The 12,464-nt window shown below is 40.0% G+C and overlaps 1 protein-coding gene across 1 annotated transcript in view; it reads left to right on the top strand.

Annotated features, from left to right (window-relative positions):
* INHBA (inhibin beta A subunit) overlaps positions 1-11,742 on the top strand; it is a 13,734-nt gene extending 1,992 nt beyond the window's left edge. Inside the window, exon 2 of the mRNA XM_017734629.1 lies at positions 9,710-11,742. Within this exon, the coding sequence (XP_017590118.1) occupies positions 9,710-10,596 (887 nt within the window). The 3' untranslated portion in view covers positions 10,597-11,742. The remainder of the gene's footprint in view (positions 1-9,709) is intronic.
* The last annotated feature ends 722 nt before the right edge of the window (positions 11,743-12,464 follow it).

Genomic DNA, 12,464 nt, shown 5'->3' with positions numbered 1-12,464 from the left:
CCAGCTGTACAAGGAGCCCTTCCCTTTGGAATCCTTGTCAATATACACACTATCAGTTCTTTCAGCATGAGAGCTCAGGCTTTTCACTTTTTCCATCCCCTCCTCTTCAGAAAGCAGGGAGAAGGTGTCAATGCCAGAGGTCATTAGAAGCAGGGGTAGCTCAACATTAGTTTAGAAATGAATTTATAAAAGCAAGGAAACCTCTAAGCTGTCTATGAGTCAGATTCCCCACCTGGTTTTCAGCAGCTCGCTCTGAGCACAGTGGAACACATATGGCATGAACAGTGGTTTCTCTTCACTGTGTGAGTTGCAATCATTTGTAAACACATTATTGTCTCTCCTGAGCTCTGACACAAAGGAATTTGGAATTTGATATATGCCTACTCTGTACAACACCCTCCAACAGCGGCTCCCGAAGCCATTGGCTCTTAGGGTCATGTGAGCAGCAAAAATCATGCCATTGCCCACACACTGGCCAATCATCCTGCCACGGATCCCCGCCACCAGCAACCAACACTGACACGTCACTCGGCATGATTTACATAGCGTTGTCCTACTGCTGCTAGACAAATTACTTGAAGAGGACTTACACTATGGAGCTGCAGGACAAGGGCATCCACTGTGTTCTCATGCCTTCTCCTCCCTGCTGCAGTTCTCTTCCTTCATACTAAGATGATCCTGAAAGCCCAGGTGGGAGGGCTGCTCTGTTCCTTTTTTCCATACCTGCTAGTCTTTGATTTGGGACAAGGGAGGGACAATTAGCAACCTAGAAACCAAGCTCTGGTTTGGGCTTATAATGGAAATGATAAATCCACTCTGTGGAGTAATTTCAGATAACTTAAGCGTATTCTTCATCTACAGCCATTCATATCTGGTGACTTGCTAACATCAGAGGATCTACCACATTTTACAGGTGCCAATGCTGCAACAACTTAAGTGAACTCTACCTGAGATCCTGTGCTCTCATGCACTGGTAGTTTTGCCTGTCAAATATTAAACTGATCTTTTCGTGAAAAGGAAAGTGAGGCCAAAACAAAGGCAAGTGTGTCATATAGGAAGTATGAATTAAAAAGATAGGAATAGAATATAGCCACAGGGACAGTCTCCACTCATTCTGTGGGAACTGGGAATAGCATGAAGAAGTTTAAACACCAAGCAGGAGAACAAACATGTTCCACTCACAGCCAGGTTTCCTGCTTTTAAAGTCAAACTCACTCTGCCTCGATAGAGGGCAATAAGAAATCAATGAAAATTAATGAAAACATCTCATATTGTATCAAATAAATGTCTATAAAAAGCAAAATAAGACTTTAGGCTTCTTGTTTCTTTGGGTATGGCTTGACATAAACCAGCCTTTCCCCATGCCTTTCAGAAGCCACATTTACTACTAGCCTTTGTAAAAAATTAGTATTTCCATCTTTCATCAGCCATATTGTCAAACACACAAAGAAATGGAGTGAATGAACAAACAGTGCCCTGTGCATGTGGCTCTGGCTTGAGACTGCTATTTTCTAAAATAGACCAAAATTCAAACAAGCACAGACTTCAGACAGTTAGAGGGGAAATAAATGCAGTAAACTTGTCTGAAGCACAGGTGTAGTTATGTCCAGGAAATCAGCAAAATAGTTGCCAGGTAGTTTTCACAGCTAACAAATCCAGACAGATCTCTGCAAAACTAATGACTGTGAGTATTGGGCAAAAGTTACAAATGCACCCTACTGTTCTTTGGCACTTTTACAAGTAAAACATGAAAATTACTTTCTACTTGCATATCAAACTAAGTTACTAACCTTGATTAGTTCTGCTGTGAGGGTAGCTGTGCCAGAGTTCTCTGTGTTACTTCAAGGTCTTAAAACCAGTTTTTTGAGGAGAGGGGTCATATAATTTTGTGACAAGCAAATCCAACAGGTTGAATAACAGAGATACTCATTACTTATAAATATGATTGGCTACTAACTTATTCATTATTTTATGTAGACAGCTTATTAGGCAAATCTGGGATTTTGCCAACTGAATTTGATCCTGGCAACTAAACTACCAATGAAATGGGTTGCTAACATCAGCCTCTTGAGAAGGTGATAGGAATTACGGGATGGAAATACTGAAATCTAAAGGTTTATCATCAGGAGAAAAGCCAGGAAAAAAAAAGAAAAAGAGACATCTGCCAGATATTTAGACCACTTCTACTGTTTTGTACCACTTCATACAGAATTCAAGGTGAACTGACTTGATCATGTGATGCCTACATGCATGTGCAGATGGATACATGTATGTACATATTCATGTCTTTTCCCAGAAGATACCTACCCTATACAACCAAGCTGGCAGTTCAGGAGAAAAAAACAAAGGATGTATCGTTTATATATTTTGAATAATGTCAACAATTGTCTTTTGAAAATAATTGTATTTAAGGGTACAGGTATTCATGCTGAATAAAGAATGGCCACGAGAGGGCACACTCCAAAGGCTTTTTGCTGCACACGAGGCAACCTTCCTGCAAACTCTTATTTTACCTAATTGGATTCTGAATCCCAGAGATCTTTATGCTTATCTGTAGCTGCTCTGAGTGGGGCTGGTTTCTCTCTTCTAGTTTATTTAAAAGGCAGGGATTCACTGGAGTGAAAATCTGCAAGGAAAATAATGCAGGAAGGAAATAGGCAGAGGGATAAAAGATAAACCAAGGAATGCTAGAAGTGCTGGAAATATAGAGAGACCAGAAATTATATTATTTTTTTACAAGATACTGAGAAATGTGACCGTGAATCATCATCTGAGATGATTTGTTCACATCTTTTTTTTAAAATACAGTCTCCTCAGCTTTTAGAAAACAAGCCTGTTTTTTCTTGTTGTTCTTTTCTTTTTTTCCCTTTGGCATACCAAATCAAAGATTTCAAGTTTTGCAAATCAAAGCAAGTTACTTCCAGAAGAGGAAAGCCATTCTGTATTAATCTGTTTCATTGTATGAAAATGTGAGAATTCAGGGGGGTAGGTTGGTTTAAAGAACAACCTGAGAAAGCACAGATTAATCTAGGAAGGTGGAAACCAGTTTAGAAAAACATACCTGAGAGACGGAAAATACTGTATGTGTCCATCTCTGTGTGTAGCCAGGCCCACAGTTTTGTATGCAAGTACAGTAGGGAATATCTGAATATGTATTTGCCTGTATGTGTGTATAAGCACAGTTATGTCCTTACATACAGGTATGCCAGGGCAGGCATGCTTATATACCTGTGCCGGTACCCATACTATTCCTGCAGATAAGAATGTGCATTCATGTATTTTCCTCTGTGCAGGATATATCTACCTTTCATACATGTAAGTGATTCATCTGAGGAGTTCTTTTATCTATATCTATATCTATATATAGAGGTATGCCTGTAAGAAGGCAATCTCATTTAATACAGCAGAGCTTTGCAACATTGATTTAGGATTGAAGCTTAGTTTACTGGAAGCAACTGGAAGTTCTGTTACTCATTTCAGTGGGCTTGGGATTTGGGCCTTAATGCACAGAAATTAAATATTTTAATGAAAACAGACTGGCAGCCTCTGATCCACTTAATTTTAGAATTTACAGCAAATTATTACAAGTATGCACAAAAAAATTGCCCTCTCAAAAAAAGACAAAGACTTGGTATTGTTTTTACCTTGGAATATTTTACTGGTGCAAATGACCCTAAACTTTGCTTGAGTTATTTTAGACGTAAATGAAGAAATCAAGTGGAAAAAAAAAAAACCTTCAACCAAACAAACACCTTTTTTGTTTCTAAATATTTAAAGCCATGTGGGGGAAGGGCTTTCAATTTGGAAAGAACTCAAAGCTGTGGATGTAAAGTGCTTCCCTCCTAACAAAATAGCAGAGAAGAGTCAAGGTTCGCCAGAACTGAATTATTTCACATTCTGAATGACCTTGTCAATGCCTCTTTGGGTTAACTTTTCAAGAAAAAGTATTTAAATAAAGCCGCTGCTGCTTTCTTCCCCCCACGAATGCTTGGGGAATAGTTCTTCTCCTGATTTTCTTTTTCGGTTTATTTTTCTCTTACAACAAAATCTCCCTTTTCTGGCAGCTAATGGTAGGTGAGCATAAAGATAAGGTATTTGTTAATTGTGCCATAATTTCTCCTCCCACTGTAAGAGATAAGAGTAGGGGAGCAGTAATGAAAGTATGCAACCTGGAGGAACAGTCACATATGCTGGGTAATGAATAATCAGAATAAATCATTCGCCAGTAATCCATAGGCTGAAATGCATTCACAGAAATGGCCACTGTCTAATTGTGGCAATAGGACATTTGTAATAATCAGTCTGCCTAGGGGATAATTGCCAGACAATAACACTAAATTCACTGAATAAATTCTACGCTGCAAAGAATTCATCTAACTCCAGTGGTCACTCATTAGTAAACATTTTGAGCAATTATCTCTCAATAACCATGCTCTTCTCTTCACTCTCTTTAGAGGAACCTTTCTAGTAACCTATTTTTTTCTGTCTCCTGGGGAACGGAAATGAGAAGTGAAGGGAAGGATGCTTTTGAATGTAATTACAGATTGGCACGCAGTACAAATTCCCCCAAATCTAAACATAGGCAGTAGTAAAGTTAGCAACTAAAAAAGGAAAAAAAAGCTTGCTTTGTATGGAAAAACAGTTCACTTACAGTATAATGTAAAAACGTTTCAAAATTAAGCACCGGTGAAGCATAGAAATTTAAAGAGACAGCACCTTCTTACACAATGAGCATTTTTCAAAGGAAAATAAATCCTGTGTATTAAGAGAAATTAAGAATAAGCCACGTTATAATGTCAGAAAGGATAATCACTTTCATTATGGAAAAAAAAGCCTTAATAATTTTACAGGTTAATATGGTTAAAAAAATTTTAATATCTTTGCATTTTACTCAAAAGAAGATACTCTCAATTGTACAGCTTCAACCCTACCTAGTATACATATACAGCTTGAACTAACAGGGCTTGATCTTGAATCCTGCTGCAAATTGAAAATAAAGGAACTTCAACTGCATAGTTAAAGCCAGCCATACTGAAGGAAGGATCCTTAGCCTCAGAGGAAGAGCACGCTGGAGCTGCAGATTCCTGCTTGAGCACAGCATGAGCTACCTCATGCAGGGCTGTCCCTCCAGTTCCCCTGTGCCTGGGCCCTCAAGGGTTCTGCCAGTCTCTCCACCAGCTCCTGTGCCATGGTCGTCACCCATGTGCTGCTTGGGAGCAGGTGCTGACCGCAGAGTCCTGTGCATGAGCCCTGGCCAGCCCTTCCAGAGGTGGAGAGGAGGGTACCTGTGCAGGCTCCCCTCTGCTTGCATGTTCAGGTTTCTCTCCTAAAAAGGTGCGCGAGCACTAGTGAAGAGAAAACCAGATATGAGCAAACTCCCATGCTATATATACTGCTACACTTTCTTTCCATTCAGTAACTCCTTCCATTAAACCTTTTACCATATATGCACTACTTCTTAGAGCTTGTATTTTTAACCATTTCTCACATCATTTGCTGGTGTCACTCGCCCTGCTAGACTGCTCCTTTGGCATCACAGCCCTCCTCCTGGAAGGGAATTTGCTCAGCGGTAAAGCAGAGAGGTGGCCTCTCCAAAGTTTTGGGAAAAGGAAACGCGGAAAAGCAATCAAAAGGGGCCCAAAGTAATCCCTTGTCTCCTTTTTCAGCTGCTTTCTGCTATGATAACAATCCAGACTGTTGACATTGCTGTTTATATGAGCATGGAAGTGATGAAGGTATTATCACTGTCGGGCTGTGGGTCTTTCCACAGTAGTCAGGCAGGAGGAGCAGGATGATTAGAAATGGAAAAAGACCCTTGCAAATCAGCTGTGGCAAATGTAAAGGCAGGACAGAAGGGTAAATGAAATGTAATTATGAAAGTGATACCACCCCCATATTTCAGGAATCTCCCTTTTACCTTCAGTTTGATGAACAGTATATATTTCCAAAGCTTTGATCCTGACCATTAATTCAGACCTAAAAGGAAAGACTGCTACATCCCTAAGAAATATCTGGAGAAAACTAAATACAGATTTTTTTTTTTTTTTTTTTTTTTTTTTGTCTCAGAACACTTGAAGAATTTATTTTATTGTAGCACTGAACCATTTGGAAACAAAGATGCTGTTATAAAGTGAATGTATAACCACAATAAGCCAGATCCTAGGGTCTCAATTGGTTTTAGCACAGGCCAAACTCTAATTTCAAAATGAGCTTGTCTGAGAACAGTGACCTCTTAAAAACTGCAGGATTCATACCATTTGTGCTGTGTGATCGTAACAAACTAGTTGTGAATGTGGAGAGAATTCAGAAAAGCTTCATTTTTTCCTAATGTGAAAGCATGCTTTTTATCCTCAACCTTGCACCATTCCCAGTCTCCTTCTAAAAAGACCTATGAAAGGGAAAGTGTTTTTTAATTGCTATAAAACCTTTTATTAGCTATGCAGGTTTCAGGATTTTGTTTCATTCAGAAATATTAGGCCCAGATAAGCTTCCTGCATCTTTTTTCTTTAAAATCTTAATCTACCATTTGTTTCTGAAAATATAGCTAAACACATCCAGAGAGGCTGTTATTGTAGCTAACAACCTACAAGGAGGCTGTTATTCCTGTATAAGGACATCTCTTAGGCTACCTTGCTCAAGCTCACTTCCCTCAAGTAAAGAAAATTAAAGTACTCATGTACTTTTACTATACTGTTCAAATATTTTTAGTAATGAGGACGAATTCTACTTTCACACATAGAGGAGCATTTGAAAAGCTATTTAAGAGGGCTCTTGAGGTCCTGTTTCTTTCATGTAATATTTGTCAAAAAGAGTGCTTGCATCACTGTGCTTCTGGCCAGTGCATAAGGTAATATGAATATTTGCTGTTGCAGATATGTCACTTCGTAACTATTTTCAACTCTCACTAGCATGGAAATAGCAGAATGTGAAATACCATGCACTATCACTTAACAGCATTAGGTTATTCTGTAATGCAGGGCTGCCTGGCTTTTCGGATTAGATGGGTCATACAGCTTCTTCCACTGTTGAGCCACGTCTGCACACCTTGCCTGCTTTCTCCAGAGCAGATTACCAGATTAGGGTTTTTTGTCCATATCCATCACAGCTGATCTGCTCATGCACCCAGCACAGTTGATTTGCTCATGCACAGGACCCCTGCTAGTTCAGAACTGCTGTCTGTGCCTAGCTTGGTTTCTCAAGAATAGAAAATAAGTACAGTAATTCCCAGCAATACATGCTTATTCCACACACCAGTCTGTGAGCTTGGGGGAAAGAGAGCAGCTGGGAAGAGGCTGCTGGTTGCCAGAACACCTTCTGCAACTTGATCTAACCCACCTTTTTTCCACCAAGGTTTGCTTGCGTAGAGAGAGCAAGCAGAATGGGTTGGATGGAGAGTCTTGGTTGGCAGCAACCCATCCTTGGCACACCACCTGCCTTCAGGTTCCCTTGAAGCCCAGGTCCCCCTCAGAAAGGATTTATCAGGACTGAAAAGGGATAACCACAAGTTAGAAGCTTGCTTTAGAAGAAAGAATCAGAAGGAATAAAGCCACAGGCTGGCTGGTCCTCACAGGCCTAAGACATATCACTTCTCATAGAGAACGCATACAAGGCAACCAGCCTTTTGGACCAGACTTCTTTGGACTGGAGGAACATCATTGTACAGCTCTTCATGCTCTGAAACTGAGTCAGGAGTGAGATTAGTGTCTATAACCTGACCTCTGTCCCAACACAGCTGGCAGATTTGACATCGTTTGATTTCCAGAATGGAAAAAACCCAGCATTATCCATTCAGTCATTATTGAATGAATCAATTAAAAAATAATAGAAAAAGTGTAACTCCATCATGCCTCATGGTACTGGTCAGCTTGCTCTGTCTTTTTTATAAGCTACTTCCTTTTCTAAAGCACAGTCCCGCTGGTTCACGTAGCTCCCTGAGAAGTAAATGTAACTCACTCTGGAGACTGGCATCAGCCATCTGTGAGAAGCAGTTAACACAAACCATGTGTTTCCATATCTCAGTGACAGTTAAAGTCTACAGTTTCACACCCTCACTTAGAGGGAAAACAAAAACAAAACACTCTGCCCTTTGGACACTGTAATTCTGAAATGTGTCTCTCTTGGACCTGGGAATGCCACGAGGGAAAGCTGAATGTGTCAGTGCCAGTACTTCAAGGAGAATAAAAGCTACAGGTAGCTCAAAGGGCAGCACAGCCTGCCTACAAACTTCAGATATCAGCAACCCTTGAATTTGCAAGTGAACACAAGGTAGATGTCTCTCGTGATTTTGCTCTACTTCTGTCTCACCTGAGAATGGGTGAGCAGGGAAATGGTCAGGAAGCCCGTACTTGTGAATTCAGTTGTAGTAGGAAGCAAGGAGAAGAGCCTTGCTACAGTGAGGGCAATTCTTCCTGTATGTGTCTGAGTACTTCTGTTTTGATCACCACTTGCTGTTTTTAGGGTGCAAAGTTCTGGCTCACTGATAAGAAGAATTACTGCACAGAAAATCTGGTAAACAACTATGGGTAGCTCAAGAACAATATTAATGACAAACTGATAATTATCAATACTGTTTCTTTCTTACTACGGCCAGATATCTGTACATTGCAAATCTGTGACCCCAGTCCATCCTGGCCTCCATGCTGAGAAGGAACAAAAGACATCATCAGGGCTCTTTTCTTTGTCAAGAGAATAGAAAAGTACCTCTCTTGAAAAAATAATATCACCACCACCCCCCAACTAATTCATTCTCTCTTAACTTCTTCATGCTCTAGTGATCAAATCATTAAACAGCCGTCATTATTCATTCCAGCTTCTGCCAGGGATATGAGCTCTGTATCCGAGAAACACCTCCTCACCATCACAATCATCATCATGACATCTCAGCAAGTTGATACAATTATGCCAGAGAACCATCCCCATAATTATACAGTTCTTTAGCTCATTTCTCAGTGTATTCACCATTACTATAATCACAGCAAGTACAGTGTGTTAAATTAGGAACAGGATCTACAGCTAACATCTCACAGGATGAAAAGTCTGCCTGCTGCAATCCGTAAAGAATTCTTGAATTCTTTACAATATAACTCTGCAAACTTCTTAAAGCTGAGGTTCATATTTTAGCATGTGTTTGTTTTTGAAACAATTGACATTTACGACTCCTTTTAAGATGCAAATGAAGGATGTCTTTTTACAGAGGGAGAAAGGGTAAACCTCTTTCCCACATAATTTCCAAAGTATGGCTAAAGAATTGGCAGGAGTGGACCTCATTCCCTAACGAGCTATTAGGTGCAGATTTTTATGCATATGGTACATATGGATTTCCATCATAAAGCACTTTTGCCTTTCAGCTAACAGTGATCACAAAGACAGCTTAAGCAAATGAACTCTTAGCAGCCACTGATGCTTATTTGCCGTGAGATGCTTTACATTAATGACTGTATTGTTAGTATGAAAAATGCCCTGGTTAAAATATTATGCTGGAAAACAGGCAGGAAAAAAATACATACTTTTCTGAAAAGAGAATTTTCACAAAATACAAACTAAGGAGGGGGTAAAGGCAGGTTAGAACACAAGAACCATAAAATTTAAAGAGCTAAATAGGTAACGTAGGGCACTTTATGCCTGTGGAAAAAGTAACAGAGTCTCTTTAATAGAATGCAAGCAGACATACTAACAAGTTCTTCCTGTCTATTTCCATTTATCAAATCAGGCACAGCCAAGAAAATGTTGCACTTTGAGATTTCCAAGGAAGGCAGTGAATTATCGGTAGTGGAGCATGCTGAAGTGTGGCTCTTCCTGAAGGTCTCCAAAGCCAACCGGAGCAGGACAAAAGTCACCATCCGCCTGTTTCAACAGCAGCGGCAGCCAAAAGGCAATTCCGAAGGAGCAGAAGATATGGAGGATGGGGGAGTGAAAGGTGAAAAGAGTGAGATTTTGATTTCAGAGAAGGCAGTGGACACCCGTAAGAGCACTTGGCACATCTTCCCTGTCTCCAGCAGTGTCCAGAGACTCCTGGACCAAGGCAAGAACTCTTTGGATGTGCGGATTGCCTGTGACCTGTGTCAAGAGACTGGAGCCAACCTGGTGCTACTGGGCAAGAAGAAGAAAAAGGAAGATGATGGGGAAGGGAAAGAAAAGGAAGCTGGAGAATTCACAGGAGAAGAGGAGAAGGAGCAATCACATCGGCCCTTCTTGATGATGCTTGCCCGGCACTCAGAGGACCGCCAGCACAGGAGGCGGAGACGAGGCCTGGAGTGTGATGGCAAAGTCAACATCTGCTGCAAGAAGCAGTTCTTTGTCAGCTTCAAGGACATAGGATGGAGTGACTGGATCATTGCTCCTACAGGTTATCATGCCAACTACTGCGAAGGAGAGTGTCCCAGCCACATAGCAGGCACATCTGGTTCATCATTATCTTTCCACTCCACCGTCATCAACCACTACCGCATGCGGGGCCATAGCCCCTTTGCCAACCTCAAATCATGTTGTGTGCCCACCAAGCTCCGGCCTATGTCCATGCTCTACTACGATGATGGCCAGAACATCATTAAAAAAGACATACAGAATATGATTGTGGAGGAGTGTGGCTGTTCGTAGATGCTGGTGTGAGCAAGACCCTTCCTGTTGAGAAGAAAATGTATCCAAAGCCCAAGAAGAGGAAAGACCAGACACGATATAACCCTTCTTGAGTGAATCAATCATCAGAAATATAAGCAAAAACAGAAGAGAGAGAGAGAAAAGAGAGAGAGAGAAAAAGAAAAAGAAAAAAAAAGACTTAAGGAGGCTCAGAGAAGACTTCAGCTATAAAAAAGGAAGAAAACTTCATGAAGCTGGGCTTGAATAAGATAGGTCTGCATGGTGGTATGGGTTGGGGATTTCCCCTTCCTTTCAGTATGCTCCTTATCTGTTACATAGTACACTAAACACTAGTTACTACTAGGGGAAGGAAGTTCTGTTCTCTCCCTTAGTTTGAGCCATGGTAGCAGCTCATCTAACCTGAAGAAATTTGGACAAAGTCCAAAATGCCATTGAAAAACCATGTGTATGATCACTACAGTCACTGGCACTTACCCCCCACATTTAGAGAGCAACTGAGTAGGTGTGTAGCATTTGTGTTTGTATATATATGGCTATGTATTTATATACATGTCTCTATACATACAGACACGATACACATACACATACATAACATTGATCAAGGGACAGTAGTGTGCAGGTGTATACACCTTCATCTTCTGCACTACATTTACAAAAAAAAAAAAAGAAAAAAGGAAAAAGGAAAAATGAAGAAAAAAACAGAACAAAAATGAATGAAAGAATAAAAGTTACATTCTGTAAAGGTGCTTACATTGTTAGAACTATGCAACCTAGATGGTTTGAAACTGTTTACCTGTGAGAGAAAGAAAAAAAAAACCAGAGAGACTTTTTTTAAAAATGGAAGTAACTTGTTTTAAAAAAATCTTCAGTGAGAGATACTTGAAAGGAACATGTTTGTCCAGTTACTGGATTCAAACATTTCTATATTTTGTAAAAAAAATTTTTAATCGTTTACTATTTGCACTACAATGGTGTCTGACCTGTCTAATCCTTATTTAACAAATATTTGCAAGGGAGGGTGGTTGGGTGTGGGAGGGTTTGAGAGCTGCACTTATTGTGAGCTATACAAGAACTGCTACAGCACACAAAATAGCTATTTTTATTATTATAATAATTATTATTATTTTGTACCTTAAAATGAATAGACACATACACCAAAGACATTTGTGCAAGCCTCTAAAAAGTCTTGTTTGTGGTTGGTACCATTCAGCTGTAATGAGTTAGGGTTTGAATTAAGAGTCAGTGGGTTGATTATATTCAGGCTAGAATATCTGTTAACCAGTTAAATTCAAATAGTGCCCTCAACATAAAATTGCCATTTGAAGTAAGCCCAGAAAATCCCTGGGATTTGGATCCAAGGTGCTTGGATCTGAGGTCCATCTGAGCATAATCGTACTGTTTTGTATGTACAAAACGAGGGATATACATATATATGTATATATTTCTGTATGTATATATGTATGTACACAAGGTATAAGCACTTCTGGCTTCATTTTACTGTTCTTAAAACTATGAATGTTTGTGTGCAAAGCACAGTATGTTAAAAGATTGATTGTTTCTTACTGCCAAGTGGGAGTCTACATGTTCAAAATGGTATTTGTGCAAGAGAAACCTAAAGTGCTGGTATACACTTAAAAAGTGCTGACATAAAATTGCAAGCAGTCTTGTGCCCTGTCCACCATTGCTCCTGCAAATATACAGAAAATAGCACTTCTGGTTGGATTTCTGTTTGGAATACAGTCTTTGCTGAGATACTGGCTTTCTCAACCACCACCCTCTAGCATGATAACTCTTTTAATGGGTTTGCGCATTACCTGTAAGACCTAATTTTCAGTGTCAACACCTAACCTGAAGGGTCCAACCCGTAG

This window comes from Corvus brachyrhynchos, unplaced genomic scaffold, assembly GCF_000691975.1.
Source record: "Corvus brachyrhynchos isolate BGI_N302 unplaced genomic scaffold, ASM69197v1 scaffold94, whole genome shotgun sequence".
NCBI lineage: Eukaryota > Metazoa > Chordata > Aves > Passeriformes > Corvidae > Corvus > Corvus brachyrhynchos.
The sequence above is the reverse complement of the archived record's forward strand: the minus strand, read 5'-3'. Positions and strand labels throughout refer to the sequence as shown.